The 23,503-nt window shown below is 46.4% G+C and overlaps 1 protein-coding gene across 1 annotated transcript in view; it reads left to right on the forward strand.

The window, feature by feature from the left end:
• The window catches only part of PLXNA4 (plexin A4), a 454,140-nt gene that overhangs the window by 368,727 nt on the left and 61,910 nt on the right, over window positions 1-23,503 (forward strand). Inside the window, exons 10-15 of the mRNA XM_009648415.1 lie at window positions 4,351-4,447; window positions 8,291-8,481; window positions 14,619-14,770; window positions 15,413-15,530; window positions 20,797-20,933; window positions 22,753-22,920. Of these exons, the coding sequence (XP_009646710.1) occupies window positions 4,351-4,447; window positions 8,291-8,481; window positions 14,619-14,770; window positions 15,413-15,530; window positions 20,797-20,933; window positions 22,753-22,920 (863 nt within the window). The remainder of the gene's footprint in view (window positions 1-4,350; window positions 4,448-8,290; window positions 8,482-14,618; window positions 14,771-15,412; window positions 15,531-20,796; window positions 20,934-22,752; window positions 22,921-23,503) is intronic.

The raw sequence follows: 23,503 nt of genomic DNA on the forward strand, positions 1-23,503 counted from the left end.
ATTCAAATATCACAGAGAAACCCCAATCATGATATGAGCTCTACTGTCGTGTGTGATACGCAGACATAAAAATCCAGTCCCAGCACTGGGAAGCAAAGAGTCCAAGGAAACAGGATGACTGTGGGCAAGAAATTTTCTGCCTACAGTTTATGGCTGGAAAATTGATGCAAAGAGGGATTAAACGATTTGAACAGGATCACGCGAGGAGTTGGTGACAGAGCCAAGTACAGGAATCAAACCCCAGGCCCAAGTGCTAATCACAAGGGTGGGGTTTTGTGCTGTCGGGGAAAACAGACGAACACTAAAATACTGCTAAAATGATGTTGGTCTGCAGATGTTTCCCCAAGACTGGACAAACTCGAGGTACAATGGGGAACCGTCACGTAACGGCTCTTGGTTTATTGCCCTAAGTGTGCCCAAGCCAAACTACCAAAGGGCTTTACATCCAACAGGATGCAGCGAGAGGTCAAGCACAGCTATGGATTTGCACAAACTGCATGGCTCAGAGGTCTGTGAAGCTGAGTTCCTCTAGTGCAGGGTGCCTGTAGTAACAGGATGCCCAAAAGAGCCAGGAATTTGCAGATTTCTGAAATGCAAAATATCCTTCCACGAAGGCAGCTAATGTTTGCATAGCTGTTGTAGAACTGATAGCTGTGATTTTATAGCCATCCTCTTGGTCCGAGGATAGTGAACTTCCACGAGACAAACGGTCAATGTGTTTACGGTAGCTTGCGTACAATATGCTAAGCCACTAACAACGTGATAAAATGGCTAAGTGAAGTGATGGGCTCAGTCCGTGTTGCAGGAGTATCTGGTCCTAGCAACGAGTTTAAGAGATAAAGAGCCGGTACCTGGGAGTTCAAAACACACTGTGCTGATCCTGTGAATTACAGCAGCTCCTTCTAGCAGCTTTTTGGCATTTCCTGAGGAGAGCCAGTCTGCCTTTCTAGAAAGTCAGTCTCTCTTTCTCAGTTTGGGCCTCTAAATTGCCCATAATTTTCTGCTTTGGCTTGATTTGCATGGTGGGAATCCAGATTTTGCAGATTTAGAGGTCAGATTTACATCTTTTCGGCAGTTCTGCCTGTGCTGCAGAAAGTTGTGCAAGGCAATGTATACATGCAAGCCCTAATGGCATGAATGCTCTTAGCAGGAGTGTCTGGGAAGCTCTGTTGTTAGTCCTGGAGGTCGGCACATTGTCCCTTTTTTCTTCTCTGAAATATATTTCCATCTTATTGTTACAGCAGAGCAAATCCTTTTCAAAGACTCCTATTGAGCTCAGTGGGCTTTGAGCAGGGGTCACAATGAGTTAAGAGCTCCTGTGGTCTGAAGAGGACAGAGCATTTACTTAACTCCCTATTACTTTACAAATTGCTCTCTTTTGCTGCCGTGCAGCCCACGAGCTGTCTGAGCAGGCTGGTCATGGCAGCGTGAGCATCTTCATTCCAACCCTCAGCTGGCTTCATCCTTGGAGCTCTTCCATGGGGATCCTGTTGTTTATTCCCTTGCATCCCTTTCCAGTTCTGGATCGAATCTGCTGAGTTAACAAGTCTGATATGTGTTTGCCCCTGGTGCCGCAGACAGATAAGATCTAAAATCCCAGCTGGGCTCCTGCTGCTGGTGTTTGGATCCTCAGTGGGATAAAAGGCTCTGGGGGACTCCAGCTGCCTGTCCCTTGGCAGCCCTGTCTGGGCTCTGCTAACAGCTAAATCCCAACACACACACATGAGGCTCTGCTGAGGCAGAAAGTAGCACTTTCCCAGGCACCTACAGACTCAGCTTCTGACTTAAAGGTGACCAGTGGTTCTGTATGTATGCTCTTTCCCATTCCCAATCAGCATTTGCCAAGTGCTGTGCAAAGCAGGCATTTGCAAAGCCTCTGAGTGGCAGAAGATTAATTATTCTATACTTTTCAGGCGCTCTCCTTCCCACTCCTGTCTCCCCATCCTTGCTCCGAGCTCCAAAAAGCTGTGAAAAGCCAGTGTTGTGAGTCCAAGCAGCTCTGCATCATCTTGCATCTTGCTGGCAGTGACACCGAGAAGTGTCATAAAAATGCTAATACTGAATGAGACTGGCGGGTACAGCCCTATTGCAAAGGACTCTGCTACCCTGCAGCTGCTCTTTACTTCCATGGTAACCACAAAGCTTATACCCATAAATACCCTACAACTAGATCGTAATCACAGGGTCTTACAGTTAGTGGTTAATTGTGTTTAGTTTGTCCAAAGAGAAATTATCGTGCAACTAGCACTCACTCTGCTGTAATGGACAGAAATCACCATATACGATTTACTCCGCAATTATACAGCAATTAACGGGTAGAGAAAAATCTACCTCTAGAGGCTCAGAGCTTTGGCATCTCTGTGGAAAACCATGCTGAGACTTTAAGTGATGGGGAACTCTTTAGTGGTCTCTAAGACATACCCAACCAAACCTGACAGCTTACTGAATTGTATTTAATCTTGTAGTGGGGAAAACACCTTTTTTCTTTAAAACTGGGAGTTTATCCTGCTATAGATCCCGATGTGGTAGGAAATTCCTGATCTCAGGAGGGTAAATCCTTATGTGCGCTGTGGTAGCAGATATGAAATGTCTCTCCCCTTCTTGCCTTGTTCCCATTCTGTCCTTTAAGCAACCACCTCCTCTCCCATAATGAGGCTTTTTGCCTTTTGGTGAAGTGTTGGTTGGAAGCAGTTGATGGAGGTGGGCAGTGGGATCTGAGGGGCAACTGGGTGAACCCTCTGTGAGCTGGCTTATGATAAACCAAAATATAGCTGAAAAAATACACTAAGCACCATGTGTCAGAGAGCTCTCTGAGTGGAGAGGGCCTCCGGAGATCAGCTTCTGTTTCCTTCATTAAGGCCAGATCTGTGTACCTTGACTGTGCCTGACAAGTGTTTGTTTAAGTCTGTCCAACTCGCTCAGAAGATTTCTATGGTTTTCTTAATACATATTTGCTGGAAACTGGATACCCCTACTACAGCTGAAGCCTTTCTGATTCTGGGTAGGGAAAAATAATTGCCTCCTGGGGCTTACATATGTAACAAACTCTATCTAGTACATCCCCAAATGAGATTTGCTTGTTTTTTTGGCAGCAATATGGTATTGTTGATTCACAATCTGTTTGTGATCTTCGGTAGTCCCCAGACCCTTTCCTGCAGCACTGGCCAGCCACTCCAATTTTGTATGTGTTTGCATTGATTTCTCCTCCTGAAGAATACTTGGTACTTGCCTGTATTGAATTTGACTTTGTTGATCTTGGCCCAGTTCTACAATTTGTCAAATTTGTTTTGAATTCTTAACCCTGCTCTTGGATGTTCTTGCACTCTCTCTCAGAGCAGTGTCATTCACAAAATCTGTAGTCTGTCATCCAAGTCAGTAGTGAAAATACTGAATAGCGCCAGACCCAGGACAATGCTCCACTTGAAACACCCTCCCAGCCTGATATTGAATTATTTTACTTCTTTTTTGTTTTTTTCTTTTGGTAGCTTTTGCATATACCTTATGGTGGCTTCATTTGGATCACATTTCCCTAGTTTGTTTATAGGGATCTCCTGTAGGACAGTAGCAAATACTCTCCTGAAATCAAGATAAATCACATCTGCTGCCTCCCCTTTATCCACAAAGCCATTAAGGCTGTCAAAAAAGGAAATTAGATTGGGTTGACACAATTTGTTCTTGACAAATCTATGCTGGCTGATTTTTATCACCTTATCATCTTGCAGGTGCTTATAAATTGATTGTTTAATAATTTGATGTACTTTCTTTCTGGGAAGCCAAGTTAGGCTGACAGGTCTATAATTACACAGAACCTCCATTTTCCCCTTTTTAAAGCTATTTCCATGATTTGCCTGTTCCCTGCTTTCTGAGACCTCACTTGGCTTCCAAGAGTTCTTTGTAGCATTAGTGTAGATAAACTTACATATACGGTCAGCATCTATGGAGTACACAGCAGAGGTATATTTGGATGGTAGACCCACAACACATAACGGACACCTTAGAGGTGCACCCAAGAGTTGGCAAAATACTCTTCAGAGCTGTCTTCAACACCTAGAAGGTAGATTTCCAAGATAAGCCCCGTCATATGCAAATATGCTTTAATCAATGAATATTCACCTAATGGCTAAGTGGGCAATTGAGAGGGGCACGGCTTGCTCCATGGAGAACCACAACTTTGAGAGCATCCTGTGGCTTTCTGGCAGGTGATGGTGGTTAGGGAGGTAGCTGACAGCTCCATTTCTCTTGTTCATTACTTGGGGCAGCACCTTTTGCCTCGTCCCATCCCTTCCCCACCTCTAGGCACCATGTAAGTCTGGGTTTGGGGTTGTTTTGTTTTTCCTCTCCCACTTCTAGTATTCGTATGAAGGGATGGAGATTAACAGCCTGCCGGTGGAGCTGACGGTCGTGTGGAACGGGAATTTCAACATTGACAACCCAGCACAGAACAAAGGTAAAGAGTTATTTCAACTTGTCCTTGGAAGCGGTAACCTTAGCAACGGGCCGCATCGCTCCCTACACTTAACAAAGCCGCCACCATCTCCCCATGCTGTCTGGTGCATACTTGTTCTCTGCACTCTGCAAATTACCAATTTTTTGTGTGCTTTGTGTTCCTCCCCCCCCCTTCTCTCTTTGCACCTGAGAAATACGACTCTCCCTCCCACTTGTGTTGCTTTCCCTCTTCCTTCATCTTCTTTGCCTCCTGCTTCTCTCCACATTTTTGTGTCTTCTTTTTATGCTCCTCCTACCCCAGCTTTCTCCCCCTCTTTATTTCTCCTGCAGTGATGCTCTTCAAGTTAACATGCCAGGAGATCAGGCGCTCTCTGCTCAGAGGCGATGTAGTAATGAACAGGGGAAGGGAGAGGGGGAGGAGAAAGGCTGCAGCTCGCCAGCAGGAGAAGTCTGAACAAAATAAAATGATAACAGCAAAGGACCAAAACCCACCTCCTGCCCAGAGCCTGGCTCCGTTTAACTACCACCGATGGCACAGGATTGATGTGCTCCTCAGAGGGGTCCAGCCACGACCCTAAGGCAGGCATTTTTGCTGGAGATGGATGGTCCATTCACATCTTCTTCTTCCTTCTTTTCCATCACTCTCATCCACCCTGAAGCCTTTCCCCCAGGCAACCTCTCCTCTCGGCTGCTCTGCATTTACAGCTCAGACCCGCTGACTCCTTCCTTCTCACATCACCAGCTCTCAGAATTTTGTCCCTCCCTTGCTTTACTTTCTCTTTTCTTGGACACTCCATCTCTCCCCTTCAGGCACTCCCATGCTCCCCTCACACCATTTTACACCCACCCTCATGCTGAGGGGTGGTGGATGCGGTTTCCACCAACAACACATTGAAGCTGGAGAGCAATGCAGAAGGAAACTCTTCCTCCCATGGCATGACCCCTTCCTGTCCTTGTCCCCCTGCACCCACCTCTGCGATGTCTTTCTCTGCTGGCTCGAATAGCCAGGGGGGTTGAAGAGCCAGTCTGAATGGAAAAGGTCCTGCACCATCCTTCCCAAAATGTGGTTCTCGAAGATTAAATCCACTCAGTAACTGCAACAGGTTGGACACCCTTTTTCTAGCCCTGGCATCCAGCAGCCCATGTTGACACTGCCAACCTCTCTTTGCACTGAAGCTGTCTGCCCTCTCTCCTGCTCTCCAAGCTGCAGGGCCAGGGAAATGCTAATTTTTAATGGGCCCAAACAGTGTGGGACTGTGCTAGCTTTTACCAGTGTGGGCTGCGGGTCAGGTTTTGGGAATTTGCCCCAGTCCTGCTTAGTTTTCTGATAGCGTTATAGGCTGAGCCTTCTGATGCAACGCAGTCCACACCAAGAGTGTGGGCCCTTTTTTGGGGCAGTGCTGAGCTGTCCCAGGTGATCTAGGAGTAACATCAATCTCATATTCCTGATGATTGTCTTTAGGCATGTCTGTGCTGGTAATGTAAACCAGACCAGGGGATGAACCTGATCAGCAACCTGATCTAGTTAAAGATATCCCTGCTCACTGCAGGGGGGTTGGGCTAGATGACCTCTAAAAGTCCCTTCCAACCCAAAACATTCTATGATTCTATGAACTCAAGAAACGTCTGTGTTTCTTAGTCTTTAGTACAGTCCCTTACAAATTCTTGGGTTATTCAACCCCAAAAGGTTATAAGCAATGACTAGGAGTAATTTGGGAAGTGGCACTGGCTGGTGGCTATCCCAAATGAGTAGTTTGCATGATACCATCATGTTTTGGGGCAGGAGGAGAGCCTAGGCATCTGCACATGGATATACCACATGCTCTCGAGGACACAGCTTTATTTAGTAGCATAAATGTAGTAGCTACAAGAAAACAGAAAAACCTGGCAGGGCTTTGGACAGTACTGCAAACAAGCAGACCTTCTTCTCTGGAAAACTGAGAGGGAGACGCAGAGGCAGGATTAGACCCAGTGCCTCTGTATGTGCAGTTTCACTGGGGTACACTGCCTTCAAACAACCAAGATGCCACTACTGTCACAGCCAGCATCACATGGGCTGGGCTGGTAGGCTGAAAGGCTAAACTAAACCCAGCCTACTGAAGTGCCTGTAGAGATACTCACTGATAGCAGTGCAAGCAGAGCAACGCAGCAAATTTGAGGAAATCTACAGAAAATTAAGGAAAAGGCTGTATCCCAGCAGGCCTGTAGCACACTGGGATTGACAGCTGTTTCGCAAACTTTTCTTGCACCCAACCTGGAGAAATAAAAAGTTTCTGGGCTTTTCCTTGCATTGGTCAACACTTGCTGACTTCTGGGGTGCAGGTCTGAAGAGACAGCTGGAGCTTTTTGGTACCCATATCCAAAGCCTTTGAGCTTTAGGATTGCGTATAGTAATACTCACAGACAAGACTTTAGTCACCCACCGACAGAGCGAAACAGAAGCACAAAGGAAAATCCCCCATCTTATAAAGAAATCCACCAACACGCCTACAGATACAGAAAAAAAGCAAGTCTGAAAGCTTCAATTCTCTCATCTTTGTCTTCAGGGACGAGACTTTTGCAATCAGCCCCCTGTGCAACCAGGTCTCAGTTTACACGTGTAAAATAAGGATAAATAACATGATCTTATTTCGTAGCAGGACGGCAATGTTTTTAGGCTTTATTTGGAAAAAGCTTTGACTGCTTCTAATCACTTAGCAGGCAAAGATGGAGCCAAGCATTAATCATTGCTGTCTGTATTAGAGGAGGAGAAAACCAGTATTTTAAAGTGTAAAGCAGAATGAATTTCTGGAGTAGAAGAAGGGGGAAAATCTGATTGTGAATGCCTGGATTCAGCCTCATAGTCAACCATTGTGGATTTACTATTATTTCTTAGGATTTCTGTTAAGGGGGAAACCTGAGGGACGTTACCTTAGCACCCAGTTCTGGGTAGTTTCATACCAGGCAAATCCCCAAGTTTAAGCTGTGACTCTAGAAAATCAGTTTAGGATGAAGAGCTGAGTCTGAGACTGGTTATAGGTGGCACACCACAACATTCAGACCATCTCTGAGAAAGGAAGGGACTGAGGCCAAGTCACAAGCACCTTTCCCCCCAACCTCCTGCTTGCAGCCCATCACCCTACTGAGGACAGCATTCTTCCTTCTGCTCTCAGCTTCCAAAAGTATCTTTCATGGGGGATGAATTCTGACCAAGTGCAGTTTATTTCAAGAAGGATGTAAACAGCACGTCCAGGGGAGAGCAACAAAGCTGGTGAGGGGTGTGGAGCACAAGTCTTACGAGGAGCAGCTGAGGGACCTGGGGGTGTTCAGCCTGGAGAAGAGGAGGCTGAGGGGAGCCCTCATCGCTCCCTACAACTGCCTGAAGGAGGTGGGAGACGGGGGGGTCGGGCTCTGCTCCCAGGGAATGGGCAATAGGACAAGGGGAAATGGCCTCAAGTTGTGCCAGGGCAGGTTTAGGTTGGACATTAGGAAAAATTTCTTCCCCAAAAGGGTTGTCAAGCACTGGAAGGGGCTGCCCAGGGAAGGGGTGGAGTCCCCATCCCTGGGGGGATTTAAAAGCTGGGCAGACGAGGTGCTTAGGGACAGGGTTTAGTGGTGGGATGGCAGGGTTAGTGTAGTGGTTGGACTTGATGATCTTGAAGGTCTTTTCCAACCTAAACATTTCTATGATTCTATGATTTTTTCCCCCATTATTTCCCCCCCTGCAGAGATCCCATACTGCCTCTGGGATGAGCAGCCCAGAACACCTTCCCCTCTCTTGCTCCTCATTCTGCCTTCTGACATCTCACCACTCTCCCATGCTGTCTCCATCTCTCAGGTCCTCTCTCTTTTCCTGTCCCTCCAGTTCACCTGTACAAATGCGGGGCCATGCGGGACAGCTGTGGACTGTGCCTGAAAGCGGACCCGGACTTCGAGTGCGGCTGGTGTGAGGGGCAGAACCAGTGTACGCTGAAGCAGCACTGCCCAGCCCAGGACAGCCAGTGGCTGGAGTTGTCCAGCACCAAGGGCAAATGCACCAACCCCAAGATCACAGATGTAAGTCATGGATGTGCAAGAAGTTGGGGTATTCCCTCTCCTACCCTTTCTTTGGTTTATTTTCCTGAATTGTCTTTGGGTTGGTGAGGGGAAGGTCAGGGCTGAGCTCTGCTGGGTCAGGCAGAGCCCCAGGCAACCTTGGGGGATGGGAGGCCATGGTGGCCTTCAAAAGTAGGTGCACAACTTCAAATGTCTACAACATAAAAATGAGCAGGGTGTCAGAGTTCCCACCATAGTCAATGTAGACATGAATCAGTTGCGCAAACACAGTCTGCTAGTGCAATCTGAGGAACACTGGAGTATCCACCCTGCCCACACAGAGCTGGTGGATGTGACATGAAGCCTTTAGGAACAGCTGAAGGTGAGACAAGATGCTCTGGAGCATCTCAAATGGACAGTGTGAGGGGAATCAAATGAGCCCAACTGCCTCTTGAAACAACCTCTCTGGCCAGCCTGGTTGAGAAGGAGATGTTCAGTGATCCTAGAGTGTTTTGAGCTTTGCTGACAGAAGGTCAAGGAAGAGGGCAGGTTGTACTTCATGCTTCCTGGCAGCATCACACAGATAAAGTTAATGTCCAGAAAAAAACAAGACTCCACTGACTCCAGCAGAGTAACGCTCTTCTGTTTGCCTGGCTGACTTTGTGTGGTGAAAGAAATCCCCATAGAGCAAACAAAGCCATGTAGAGTTGTCAGCTTTCCCCCTCTGAGGGCTCAAGGAGAAGGCAGGATCAAACCTGGACTAAATGAAGCTTGGAACTCTCCTATGAAGTGATAAAAAGAGAATGAGGGCAAGGCTGGGGTGGAAGGATCTGCAGCATAACAGTATTCTTTAGAAAGTTTCCTATTGAATGTGTTGACTGGACCAAAGGAAGAGCTGGGGCAAAAATACAAAGGGGAGATAGAGAATAGGAAAACCATAGAGAGAGGGGGCAGAGAAAGGGAAAGAAGGCAAGGGAGGGAAATCAGGCCTCCAGTCTAAAGTGATTTTGTCTGCTGTCTTAGGATGCCTTTGCCATAATGATGGACACCGTTGTCAGGGACACAGGGCAGGCAGCAGGACAGATCTGAGCCTTGATGATGAGGGCTACATCCTTACCAGCTGCCTCCTGCCTTAAGCGTTTCTCAGACACCGTGCCTCCGTTAATATGAGTTACCCCTTCAGGGTGGCTAGGGCCTTATTCTGCAAATGAGAAAAGTAAGGAGGAATGTGAGACAGGGAAGAGAAAGGGAAATGCAAAGGAGGAAAATTCATCTTCTGCAGTTGTGGTTTAATGTGAAACTTTAGATGCATTATTTGCCTAGAAAGCAAGAAAGGCTTTTTCAACTGTATTCGGTTAATAATCAAAAAGTGTGGGTGCTATGGATGAGCCCTAAACCAGTGTCCATGTGTGAAAGTTTTGTGAAAGCAAAGGCAGGATAGAATTTGGTTTTCCAGAATGCCATTGAAAGCAGCCCCTCTTACCGTCTTTCAATCCATCTTCCTGTCATCCATCAGTGCCCAAAGTACTGACTCAGTTGGACTGCTGGAGTGCCAGGCTCATCCTGATGTTTCCAAGGTGGAGACCTCCATCTCACTTGGATTTATCTAGGGATGGCAATTTTGAGCCCCAAAAAACACCTGAAGGTCTGAAACCAAACTCAGAGACAGCCAGAATGAGCAGCTACTTCTGAAAGTTCAGCTTTGAGGCCTTGAAAATTATAGGGGGCTGGATGAAGCCTTTTTTGAATCTTCAAGGATTCTCAAAACTTGGGAAAGATTCCAAAATTTTGTACAGATTTGTAGAATTTGGTACTGAGAAAGTGATGGATGACCAGCTAAAGCAGAAGTCCAAAACACAAGGACCACGTGGTAGTATGAAGTTCTGAAGGTTCATCCACATTTCTCTGCCATGCTTTGACCCCAACCCTGCATCTTCAGTCTCTTTATGAATTGCAAAGCATTCACTCTCCACCCTACAGCTCTAGAAGGGACGTACTTCTAATTCTGCTGGCATTTCCTCCGACAGCTCCCAAAGCTCAAACAGATCATTGCAATATTTGCTCATGAAATATTCCAACTGTCTGGTGCAACCCTTAAGTAGCTCTTGGAAAGCCTTTTTCTGAGCCATTAGCATGGAAGTAATCTCAAGTGACTGGAGATGTAGAGATATATATGTGCAGCTAATTGTAGGTCTGGAGCGGTTGGTAAGAGCATGCACATTCTGGCAAGGCGCCAGGGCAGTATCTGTGCGGGCAAAGGAGGAGAAACAACACGTGTACTCACACTTGCACAGGCAACACACATGCACCCAGCACAGAGCGTCCCATAACCTGTACTTATTTACTAGCTCTTGCATTTTTATTGCCACTCAGTGAAATTAAAGGGCTTACAGAGTCGCTGAGCCACAAAACCTCCTTTAAGAGTGACAAGCGGCAGCATTAGGCTGATATGAGCAGAGGGCGTAAATTGCGATGCGGTGTCGCAGCTCTGGGTCTTCAAGAGAAAGCTGAGGCTTCCTGGCAGCTTTTGTTTTCCTGCCTGCATTTTCCTCTCCAAAACTGTCAGGCCTTGTTCCACATTTTTGCACCGGTGATAGAACCAGGCTCCTTCTCTCTCGCTGTGAAAACAGTGCAGTAACATTTTCTTCTTGTATGTATTTGTGGGAGTGTGGTGAGTTTGGGTTAAAAGATGTCCCACATGCTCCTGGAAGAATCCCAGGCCCTCCTGTTTTAAGAAAATAAGGTGGGGTTGAAGCTGGTCTTTACAAATTCAAGATTTCACAGGGAGGGTGTTGTGGTTTAACCCGGCTGGCAACTAAGCACCGTGCAGCCGCTTGCTCACTCCCCGCTCCCTCGGTGGGATGGGGGAGAGAATCGGGAAGAAAAAAAGAAGGTAAGAGCTGTGGGCTGAGATAGAGACAGTTTAATAAGGGAAAAGAATAATAATAGTAATAATGAGAATGGTAAGAGAATATACAGAATATACAAAACGAATTATGGACAATGCAATTGCTCACCACCCGCCGACCGATACCCAGCCCATCCCAAGCAGCGATCGCTCTTCCCCCTCTCTGACCAACTAACCCCCCCGAGCATGACGTTCTATGGTCTGGAATAGCTTTTTGGTCAGTTTGGGTCAGCTGTCCTGGTTGTGCTCCCTCCCAGCTTGTTCTGCACCTGGCCAAGCAGGAGAAGCTCAAAAAGTCCTTGAGTAGTCTGAGCACTAGTTAGTAACAACTAAATACATCAGTGTGTTATCAACATCCTTGCAGTACTAAATCCAAACCACAGCACTATGCTAGCTTCTATGAAGAAAATTAACTCTATCCCAGCCGAAACCAGGACAGAGGGGTTCAGAGGTGCTGTGCCAGCTTCACTCCAGGAAGTTCCCTGTAGATGCATTTCGAGTCATAGTAAGAATTTTTTAAAATCTTGTGCTTTAGGCAGAGGTGAAAGGGGGATGAGAACGTTTCCACTGAGATTTTTGTGACTTCTGCAGTGAAACTCTTGTCTCAAATTCACCACTAGTTCTAAAGGAAAGGGCTTTTCTAGCAAGGTGTTCCTTTTCATCACTACACCTTCTTTGATTCAGAGTAATGACGTTAGTCATATGAGAAGAAAAGCCCTCTTTTGACCTGCTATGAGATGTACTGCCCATACTAGCAAGCTCTTTCAAGCATAAGTGAGCCCTAATTAACCACAGACCTAGCTTACTAGGCACCTACCTTACTAGAACAAGTAAAAACCATTTGATGGCAAGTTTAATACCACAAACCAGAACCAAAATATTCCATGGGGAGTTCAGTTCTCTTACAAAGCGTGTCTAATACATAAGGAAATAAAATAAAATATAGGGATCTTAGTTTATCTTGCTTTTTTCATTTTGAGTACGTATTAGATTGCATTTGCTATGGTGATATATTCTAGCCTTCCAGCATCATTCATATTGTGTTTTATCAGGAAAGGATTAGCTGATGTCAGCAAAATAAGTATTTCAAACAGAAAACTTTGCTTGAATAGATATTTGTTAATGATTCAGAATAAAAATATTTTGGAATTGCCATTTTTAGAAGATAGTTCGAATTTTCAATGTTGAGTCCCCAACTGAGATAATCAGTATTAGTTTCTCCTGGAATAGAAATTCTATTTTCATTCTCATTTTTTAAGATACTTCCTTCATTTCCTGGAAAATAACCACAAATGGCTCTCTCTTTCTTTCTCTTTTTATCCATTTTCTACTTGTCTATCAATCTCATCTCAACAGACCACCCAAAGGTCAAATCTCCAGCCAACCCAAAAAATCATTTCACCTGTCAGATTTGTGAATGTTGTGCTATTTTCTTTTTAGGGCTTAAGTACCTTCTTGACTTTCGGAGTAGGAATAAGCCTGCCATGGTTCTGATTTTGTTGGTTCAAGTGGTATTTGTCTGGTTTTTGACTTGAGACCGGGATGCTGCAGGGATCTTGTGCTGCAGAGGTCAAGTCTACACTACACAACCCGGCAGGTCCAAGCACTTGTCTGTGATCATCTGTGCTAAAAATTTGCTGACCTCTGTTGGATCCCTGTATCAAAGACATGCTCAAACAGGAGGTGTTTCATGGCACCTAAATTTAAATAACTTAAATTAAATATCTCCTAAATGTGCCAGGGTCTGTCTCCTTTTATTAAAGATGGACCTTCTAAAAATTGACCTCTGGGTGGAAATTAAGCTAACCCTGGCACCAGACTCAGTGCTGGGAAGCGGTCAAGAGCAGCCCTGCTCATGCCAGTGCCTTGACTTTCCCTGCCAGTCCAACTGCTATGCAAGGGTCTAGCTGCCAGCCCTAGATTCCCAGCTGGCAGAGCCATCGGCCGGCGGGTACGGACCTCAGACAGGGAATTCCCCCTTCCTCACTGCAAAGAGAGCTTTGCCAACGGTGGCAGATGGTGGCCATGGCATACTGAATGGGCGGCAGGGAATACCCTTTGAAAGCAATGTTTGAAGCCCCTTTCAACTAGCCAGTTGTATGGCAAAGCATTTGGGCACGGTGAATAATTGGAAGGGCAGAACTGAGATAATTAAGGGCCAGCCCCATGCTTTCTGTGTTGTTTCAATGTTGAGGAGACAACTCCAATGCTAATTTCCACCTGGCTCCGAACAAGGGTGATGGATGTGATGCAGAATGCTTTCCCAGGTACACACCTCCTTTGCACGGGCCAGAAATATTGCACGGATAGACAGCTCTGGGTGTAGGGTGAGGCTCTGAAAGGGGAGGGAGAGGTGAGCTTTGGAGTTTGGGTGGTGCTTTGGCTCTGCTGCCCAATACAGATGCTGCAAGGGTCTGGTGAAGGTCTAGACTGGGATGCAAACATCATGCCACCAGCCACCAGGATGATTGGGACAGCCACTAATCTCATACTGGGGCTCAGGGGCCTCCCACCCCACAAATAAGTGGTCCATGTTCCCATGCCTGCCCTTCCCCTGGCCCCAGCTCTCCCACGAGGGCAGCTGGAGCTCTTTCAGAAATACATGATGGCACACAGCAACTGCTGCTTCTGTCTCAGTCACTGTCCATACCTAACCTGACACGCTGTTTCTGTTGTGTCTCAGCTGGTTTTTTTTCAGGGGGACATTTTCAGCTGAGTTTGTGATGCATGACCGATACCTACCTCCAGAACAGATCAAAAATGCCACGTGCTTTGGGCTGAGAATTTAGGATTTAAAGTGACTGGCTGAATCCAGTGTCCTTTTTGTGTCCTTTTCTTGTTCTTTCTCCCATTTCTTTCCATCATACCCCCCTCCTGCCTTTCCATCGCTTATGTCTATAAAGTGCAGCCCTCAGCTGTACCACCAGAAACCCCTGCTCCTACACAGAAAACATTTCCTACTCATCTCTGGATGTTTTGCAAGTAGTTATAAAAGAGTAAATTATATCTGGGGCAGAATTTTGTATACTCTGATGTTGGTGCATGTGTGATATATATTTGCAGGGGAGCTGGACTAAATGGTGTATCTGGAATAGGCTCGTTCCCTCAGTTGTTCAGCATTCATAATTTTGAGTGTTTCTAGTGGTCACAAAAAGACCTGATATTGCCTCTTCTTCCACCTGAGAGGATGCTGATGTCTTTACATAGGTGGTTTGATTATTCTCCTTTTTTTTTTGGCTTGTTTCTCCAGATCAATCCAGTGACAGGCCCTCGTGAAGGAGGGACCAAAGTGACCATCCGTGGGGAGAATCTGGGGCTGGAGTTCAGAGATATTGCGTCTCATGTCAAAGTGGCCGGAGTGGAGTGCAAACCACTGGTGGAAGGGTACATCCCAGCAGAGCAGTAAGTTGGGTGTGTGGCAGACAGTGGGCCACAGCACACCTAATAACAGTCATTGCTACCTGTAGGGTCTTCTAAGAGGTCCATTCCACCCAACCGTGGAAGTGAGGAATAGAAGATGCCATTCCTCACAGCTCAGGAGCTAATAAGATATTTATTGTTTTATTTGAATTGCATATTTAGATAATCCTCATGGCATACACCCTGAAGTTATCCTCTGGTTTTCACATAACAGCCACCACAAGGGTATTCAATTCCAGTTTGCAGGGAAGTCCTGAGAAGCAGCTTACCACGTGGAGGAGTGGTCATTAAACCTTACAGCTGCAAAGCAGTCCACCATGCAAGGCTGGAGGACAGAGGGTCCCCTGGGATCAGACCTCAGTCCAGCGTTTGTCTGTATATTTAAGTGAAGCTATGTTGTTTTACACCAGCTAAGCATTTGCCCCACCAAGTGCCAACAGCCAAAAGCCACCACTCTTTAAAGAATAACTTAGTCCACAGTTTGGATCCTGGATTGGAAGGAAGAGGATGGGTTAAGTCTACAATCCATTCCTCAGCAGTGTGGGCTGTTTGCTCCAATTCCATCTTACCCAGACCATCAAACCATCCCTCAGACCTTGCTTCTGGTTCATATTTTCTCCACAGGATAGTATGTGAGATGGGGGAGGCCAAGCCCAGCCAGCATGCCGGATTTGTGGAAATCTGTGTGGCCGAGTGCAAACCAGAATTCATGGCCAGATCTTCACAGCTCTACTACTTTATGGTAAGCTCCTGTGAGAAGTTCTCCTTGGCCCTGAAGGTCCTCAGGCCCTGGTCCCCTTTGCTGCATCTATCCATTGTCCTTGACCATATTCAGCTTCTGAGCTGTTCACTGCTGTTCTGAGTGCACCAAGTTGTTCCTTCCATTTCCTTTCAAATCCTTGTTAAGAGCAAAAATAGCTTCCCTAATTAATGTTTTAACAATCTAATAATAGTCCAAATTATTAGTCCAGTTACAGTTACATACAGCCATGGTCCAAATTAGCAGAGAAAATCCTCATTAATAGTTAAAAATACTGTACAGGAAAGAAAAAAGAAAAAGAAAAAAAAATAAAAAGGAAAAAACTTTTCCTGGTATTTTACTTTTCCCGGGTATGATGCTCACCCTACCAGCACCCCTCCAGGCCCTCCAGTTGAAGGCACCAATGTTCTCCAGGAGAAACATGGGGGTTTGTCCCCAGGAGTATCTTTACCCCGCCTCTCCCCACTGCATGCTCCCTTCTCCCTGGTCCCCAGTGCCAGTAGCTGAGCTGCCCAGTGCCCAGCCCAGGCTGGTGTTTGCTGGGCAGTGTCTGACAGCGGCTGCAGCCCTTGGCCATGCAGGGTGTCCTCAGCACTGAGCTCAGGCAGGTCAGGGATGAGGCTGTTGGCTAAGGGACTCCTGTGGTCACAGGGACAGCCATGACAAGCCCAGTGACAACCTAAGACCCTGCGGTGTTGAATCAGCGCAAAGCCCATGGCCTTGTGCCAGCAGGGACGAAAATTCCCCTTTACTGGGCCACAGGCAGTCACCATAGCAGTGCCAGGTGTTTCTGCAAGATGTAGCATTCCAGGGGTGTTTGCACTAAGTGGTCTTCTCGATGTCCAGGAGAAGCAGTGCTGCACCCTGGCAGCACTAGATCAGGAGGGACCCGTTCCCCAGCCAGGCTGCGGGTGAGCTGTAAGGTATGAGCGGGGCTCAGTGCAGGTGGGCAACTGTTTTGGATGCTCCATGGTGAAATAATAGGCACCAGCAAGCTTGAACTTCAGTTAGCTTTTAAGTGTGGGTGGTTTGAAGAGAGGACTTAGCCATGAGGACTTTGGAGATTAAGTCAAAAGTCCCTAGGGATGGTGAGAGGTGGGATCACATGCACAACTTCCACTCAGTGTGGGCTGACAGCACTCACAGAGCAGCCACGCTCCTCTTTTTAGAGACACTGCTGGCAAATTGGCTTGCTACACGGACGTCAGCTTGCAAAGCAGTCAGAGGGGCTCTGGGCCTGATTCCGCACTACTGCTGGTGCAAGTTCAGCCTGAGACCTTCACTTTGCCATGGTGAAAGCCTCTTAGAAGAGATGAGCAGAGCCAAACGCATGTTGTACACTTGTTTTTTTGCTCCTTTCTGACGATTCTTTTTGTCCAAGAGACCTGCTTATTCCTCTAAGGCCCCTTGCTGGGGACAGGCAAGCATTTCCTGGCCTTGATTTGGATAGATCTGCACAGGTTTGAGATGAGAGGGTCTCTTTGTTCCCAGCAAAAGCTCTTTACTCCTGCAAGGGAATGGGTCTTTTCTGAAATTATTCACATGCCCAAGCATGTTTTTATGGAAAAGGGAACCAGTAATGAATCCAAATATCTTAGATTTCCCCCTTGAGCTACAAAAATTTCTCTATTCTCTGTATTTTCTGATGTCACTCAGGTGCTACGGTGGTGGGGGCAGAGAAATACCTTGAGAGATAGCCCCCACTAGGCAGACAGAAGGGCTCTTTGCAGGACATTACACTATAGCATGTCACCTTTGCTACTCTTGGAATTACTGTCCGATTTTGATCATCCGTGTCCGTCTGTGACAGCTTTTCCCTCCGCTTGCTCACTTTCCAGCTGCCAGCTATTCCAGCCATGCGTGAGCATGAAGTCAACAGGGTTTTCTCTGCTGAATACCTTGATACCTTTGTGCTAGACAGAAAAAACACAAGCGCTCTCCAGCCTGCCCATCATATGCCCTCTCCCATGTCCATTGCTTTCATAGCGGGAGCTGCGTTTGTTGGTGAGGCTTGGCTTCCTCTGATACTTCTGCCAGGAATGTAGAGATGTTATTGCAGGCATCACAACATGCCTTGGCATCCTGCAATGGTGGGTGGCAGCTTTAAGAGAAGGAAGATGTTTGAAAACTAAGGAAGGGCATGGCATGGGAGATAAATGTCGCTTTCTGACGTGTAGTAAATCCTCTGGAAAATTGCTTTTCATAGGTTTTGAAGCAAAAACAGAGTCAAACTTGGCCAACAGGTTCAGCCTTCCCCTCTTCTGCAAGAATTGGAAGAGTTTTGAACTCAACCAAGTGTTTCATTTCAGTGTTTATAAAGAGAGGTAGCTTAGTTTAGAGATGCTAGAACAGATCTTCTCCACATTTTTAACCAGAACTTTTAAATTCAAACCATTTAGTTTGAATTCAAATTCAAACTCTTAGTTTGTTTTAAACTCATCTGTGATCAAAAATGCAAATTTCATTAGAGACCACAATAAGCCAAAAGGGAAACAAAGCATTTGGTTGCAGGCTGAAATGAAATTTATTATGATCTCAATGAAAAGAATTTATATTTTTTTGTAGTTACAAATTTTGTTGCTATGATTATTGCCATGGTCTTTCAATCAAAAAAAAAACCAAGCCCTTCATTTTTCAGTTCAGATGGTGAAGCAAGTTTGCCTTTATTCTGGCTTTGGATGGGAATATTATGGCTCAGAGCAGGTGACGTGGTCTACTCTGATCGCATCTCTTCTGGGTCTGCTCCTAAAATCCTTGTCCCAGGAGAGCTTCTGCAAGAGGTGTCCCTTCCGTCTTTCCCCTCCGGCTGCTACTGTGGAACCTATAGAAAGGGAATCCAGGTGCACAAGCTGTGTGTGAGTCACATCATGCTCTGCCCTTGTCCCCGGGAGGAATGAAGTGGGAGCCAAGGTCTTGACATGCACCATGATGTCAGTTTAGGCCCAGCTGTGATGGCAGCTTCTCTGTAGACAGCCTGTGTGGAGGAGGTACTGGAGGAAAGTACAGGGCTTGGGAGCAGAGGAAAGTAGGCAAGCTCCTAGAAAGGTACAGCAGAGTTTCCCTTATGGTGACTGTCCTCTTCAGCCTGTTACAGATCCACTAGATCCCCTTGCATTTCATGTCACCTTTCACCAGCAAGGAACTCACAAATAGTCTGAAGGATGAGTTTATGAAGGCCACTGTGAATAATTAATGGTTTATTGCAACTTTGAAAGCTTAGCCACAAAGCCTGTTGTAAGATTGGCACGAGACACAGCAACACTTCGTGGAGCATTGCTGATGTAGTTCTGGTCTGTGAGGATCCTCAAAAGGGCATGGCTAGTTTATCCACCCCTGAAGAAAGGGCAGGAAACCCATCCAGGAGTGGGACAATGGCTCTGGGGCTTTAACTCAAATGTTCCTCTCTGGTTTGGAAAGCAAATCTATTGCAGTGCTGTTGTGTGTAGGCTATGTGCACCAAGTTGGCCATTCTCAACCCATTTTCTCCCAGGTGGGAGGTCACCTCCCAAAAGCAGCCATCATGGTCAGCAGTAATTTGCCCTGGTGGGGGGTGGCCGTCAATAAAGGACTAAAGAGGAGTTGCCATCAGAGCTTGAGGTGGTACCCTAAAAACAGAGGAGCACTACATACTGAAGTGCATCTTTTGCATCTACATACTCTTCCTGCATCTTTTATCCCAATAACAGCTGATAGGGAGTATTCCCAGAAAAGTATAAAACCAATTTCCAAACAGCCATGCCAAAACCAGTCAAGTTCAAACACAGGAAGTGTCCAGCTCTGGAGACAGATTCTTCTACAGAGCTGTACATCTGATTTTCCTGTTCAGCCCTTTCTCCAAGTGGTGGCTGCATTCTGAACAACAGCAAAGTGGAAACCTTGCCGCTGTTTTTCAAAGCGATTAGCCAGAGGGGGGCAGGGACAGAGAGGGCTCTGTGTGTGTGAGAGAAGGAGTTGGGGTGTGTGTCAGGTGGTTTTATAAACATGGATTAATGGTCTCCAGAGCTCAATAAGGTGACTGCGTGATGTACCTGCTCTTTCAGAGGAGCTGAGGAGAGCTTCAAGCATTTGTGTCATCATTCTTAAAGAGAGGGGAAAAAATAATCTTAATTTAAATGCATATAGTAGCTTTTCACTTGGGACTGAGTGGAAAGTTTTTCTATTAAAATGCAAATGAAAGAATAAACTGTAACTCCAAATTTCTCCCTGAAAATGAATGTCTCCTCGCTGCATTGTGGCAACAGGGTGATCTCTGCCTTCAGAGTGCAAGTATTTTATCTTGATTTTGGGAAGAAGGGAGAGCAGGAGGGTAAGAAAAAGGTTTGAGATTTGGGGCCCCTAAAGGAATTGTGCCCCTTTCTGATACATTAACACGTCACCGTGTTATGTTTGGAAAAGAGGCTTGGAAAATCAGCAGAAAAAGGAAAAAGGTGTTCATCTGGAGAGTGCTCCTTTTGTGGCTGTAGTATTTCAGAATACATCTCAGCATAAGCACTGCTGTGCTGTATCGGTGCAGGACATTCATGCACTACTAGACTGTCTCAGCATCCAAGTCCAGTAAGAAAAAGATAAAAGATCTGGGGTCATGCAGTGGGCATGTGGGAGAAGCAAGACACAAGCTCAGATGCTCTGCTGAACCACAGCTTTCCTCCTTCCCAGTGAAAAAGCCCGTGAGCACAGGGGCAGTTTTTAAGCATCTCTCTGGAGCTATACAGTGGGTTCAGTTCCCTTGTTAGATCAATAGGGTTTAGAATAATCTTTTAAAGACCTGAACATTTTCATCACTTGTGAGCTCCACGGTTTGGAGCTCATTAACATCCAATCAGACAGTTCAAGACCTGCTTTATCGTGCAGAGATGCTGTTGCATGATGGCAAAAAGACACCTGAGCTGTGCCAAACAAGCAGTGGAGATGGGAGATTGTGGCTCCAGCTGCTCCAGGTGTGGAATTGACTTTGCAAGCACAGCGTATATCTGAGCGGGTACAAGGGCAGGCCTGATTTTGCAGGGGTGAGAAGAACAGGCTGGGGTTAGGTCTGAACTCATCCCACCAAACTTGGCATTCAAGCCTGTGGTAGGACTGGAGTCACTCGAGGGTCCTCTATTGCTTGGAAGATATGGTCATCTTCTGAAGTCCAGCTAACATGTGATTAACCCCTGGGGGTGCCTACCTATCTCAATCACTAAAACAAGAGAGGAAAGGTACTTATGCTCCCCTGCTGTGTTTTCAACACAACCTTTTGCCTTCACAGACTCTGACACTCTCTGATCTCAAGCCGAAGCGGGGACCAGTGTCGGGTGGCACTCAGGTGACAATTACAGGCAACAACCTTAACGCGGGCAGCAATGTCATTGTGACCTTTGGGCGCCAACCCTGCCTCTTCTACAGGTACAGATGAGTCCTTCCTACTGTATGTGCTTGAGTCTGAAAGATGTGAGCGATTATTGTCAAGAGACTTCTGCAGCTCAGGAACCCTGTCCCTCAAGTGCCTCTCTTGCCTCTGGCCATGTCTATTCAGCAATGGGACTTTTGCATTCTGCACTGTGTGCAACCTCACTGGGCATGTTTTGGGGTGGGAGAATAGGATTTATTTCATTGTTTTGACTGGTATTTGATGTGGTTTTTTCCATGGCCCCTTCTCAAATTTCACTACAATTCTCCACGGTCCCACGCTTTGCTACTTGCTCTGGGAGTACGTCATTTAAAAGATCATTTTCATGTCCCTGCTTTAGTGGAGGTGACAAAGAAAATCTGACAACATTGGTTCTAAGTATTAAAACACCTCCCTTTTATCCCAGAATAGTCCTGTAGTGCTAAGAAATGGATGATTTGCAACATTTCAGCTCTTGGTTGGCTCCTGTTCAATTGCAGTTCAGAGAGGCTTAATGTCAGTTGTTACCTGCTGAATGTTCCCTGATCCCTGTGAGAATGAGCCTGAATCCCGTTCCCAGGGGCTCCTGCAGCTCAAAACTACCCGGCGCAACAGGTTTTGCTGCCAAATAACAGTGGAGGCTGAAGATGAAGTTGGCACATTTCTCCCAGCATGTCCTTGGCAGAAGAAGGGCTCATTCACAGGAGACCTGGGACCACTGTCTTGGGCAAATGCTCTTCCCTCTCCTGGCTGTGGGGATCCTGTTTAGCTGCCTGTCATGACTGTGATGTGATTCAGCATCTATAATTCAGGAGGGTGAAGTCACAGCTTGTGATTTAAAAGGCCAAGTGGGAACCACAGCTGCGTGGAGATGCTTATTGAAGAGGCTGGGGACTTTTAGGAGGGATTGAGTGTGGTCTTTCAAGGGAATTTGGAAAGCACCTGGAAGGTGCAGTCAGTGAATCATAGAATAGAATCATAGAATCATAGAATGTTTAGGGTTGGAAGGGACCACTAGTGGTCATCTAGTCCAACCCCCCTGCAGTGAGCAGGGACACTGCTAACTAGATCAGGTTGCTCAGAGCCCCATCCAACCTGGCCTTGAAGGTGAGTACCATGCTGCCAAGGAAGGATGCACCCTGCTTTATCCTTTCTAGGGGTATAATATGAGGCTGCATCACCAATCACAGGACTGGGGAGACTGAGGGTGTTTGAGGCCTGGATTTCTGGCTCTTTATGGAAGGAAAGGGCCACTGCAAAATTCAGATCTGGAGCTGGTTTTGAGTGCTGCCCAAAAGGAAGGGTTTACGCAGAATCCTCTTTGAGTATAATCATAAAACGCTTCCCACTGTATTAACGCCTTCCATGCAAAGGTGCCAGGCATGCTGCAAACTGCACTTAAACAAGGCTTACAGTCCTAATGCAAAGTAAGCTTAATTATCCCAGCTGGAAAGCTGAGGCGCAAACACCCCTTTTTATGAGCTGCTGCTACATATGTCTGCAGGCAGGAAGGAAACATCCATCAAGTATTTAATCACACAGAAATACTTCTGGAGAGAGGTCTGGTTTGCACTTCCCTTGGGGTTCAGTTTCCACTCTGAGACCTGAGAAATGATGGCTCTTGTGGTTTTATTTAAACTAGCAAAAGGGCAATGTCACTTCCTCAGATAAATGTGTCAAACGACTCACAGCATATTCCTGTAGCAGCGTGTTTCACCACTTCACAGTGCATAGGTTAAGGTCACAGGACATAAGAGTAAGTGGCTGAGCTATTTTTCGCACCAGTGGTTTGCTGCTGGTAGCACCTGGCTTATATTTACTTGCTTCTGCTCACAGGAGATCCACCAAGCACATTGTCTGCAACACCACTGCCTCAGATGAAGGCTTTGAGAAGGTGAAGGTGTCTGTGAGAGTGGACAAGGCCAAGATACATCAGGAGTTGCAATATGAATATGTGGAGGATCCAACTATCCTGAGGATTGAGCCTGAGTGGAGCATCTTCAGGTAAGCAGCCTATGGACACTTCCTACGACCTCCCCTTATTTTCTGATGCAGCACTGGTGTGTTTGTGTTGGTCCTTGATACAGAAAAGTGCTTTCCAAGCATTGTGTTCACTAAGAAATAGATTTGTGCAAAGCTACTTCCCAGAGCCCATGAACCACAAGTGCTGGTGGACTTGCCTCCTCAGAAGACCGAACAGGCCAGCAGTGTGTTGTGCATTCATTGTAACACCTTGGATGCTCAAAGTGTGTCTGTGCTCATGTGCACCCCTGGGACAAAATTTCCACAGTTTAGTGAAGGATCACAGAATAACAGAATCATTTAGGTTGGAAAAGACCTTTAAGATCATCAAGTCCAACCATTAACCTAAAGCTGCCATCCCACCACTAAACCCTGGCCCTAAGCACCTCAACTGCCCGTCTTTTAAATACCTCCAGGGATGGGGACTCGACCACCTCCCTGGGCAGCTCATTCCAGAGCCTGACAACCCTTTCGGTGAAGAAGATCTTCCTAATGTCTAACCTAAACCTGCCCTGGCGCAGCTTCAAACCATTCCCCCTCGTCCTATCATCTGTTACCAGGGAGA

Source organism: Egretta garzetta, unplaced genomic scaffold (genome assembly GCF_000687185.1).
Source record: "Egretta garzetta isolate BGI_Z169 unplaced genomic scaffold, ASM68718v1 scaffold260, whole genome shotgun sequence".
Classification (NCBI taxonomy): Eukaryota; Metazoa; Chordata; class Aves; order Pelecaniformes; family Ardeidae; genus Egretta; species Egretta garzetta.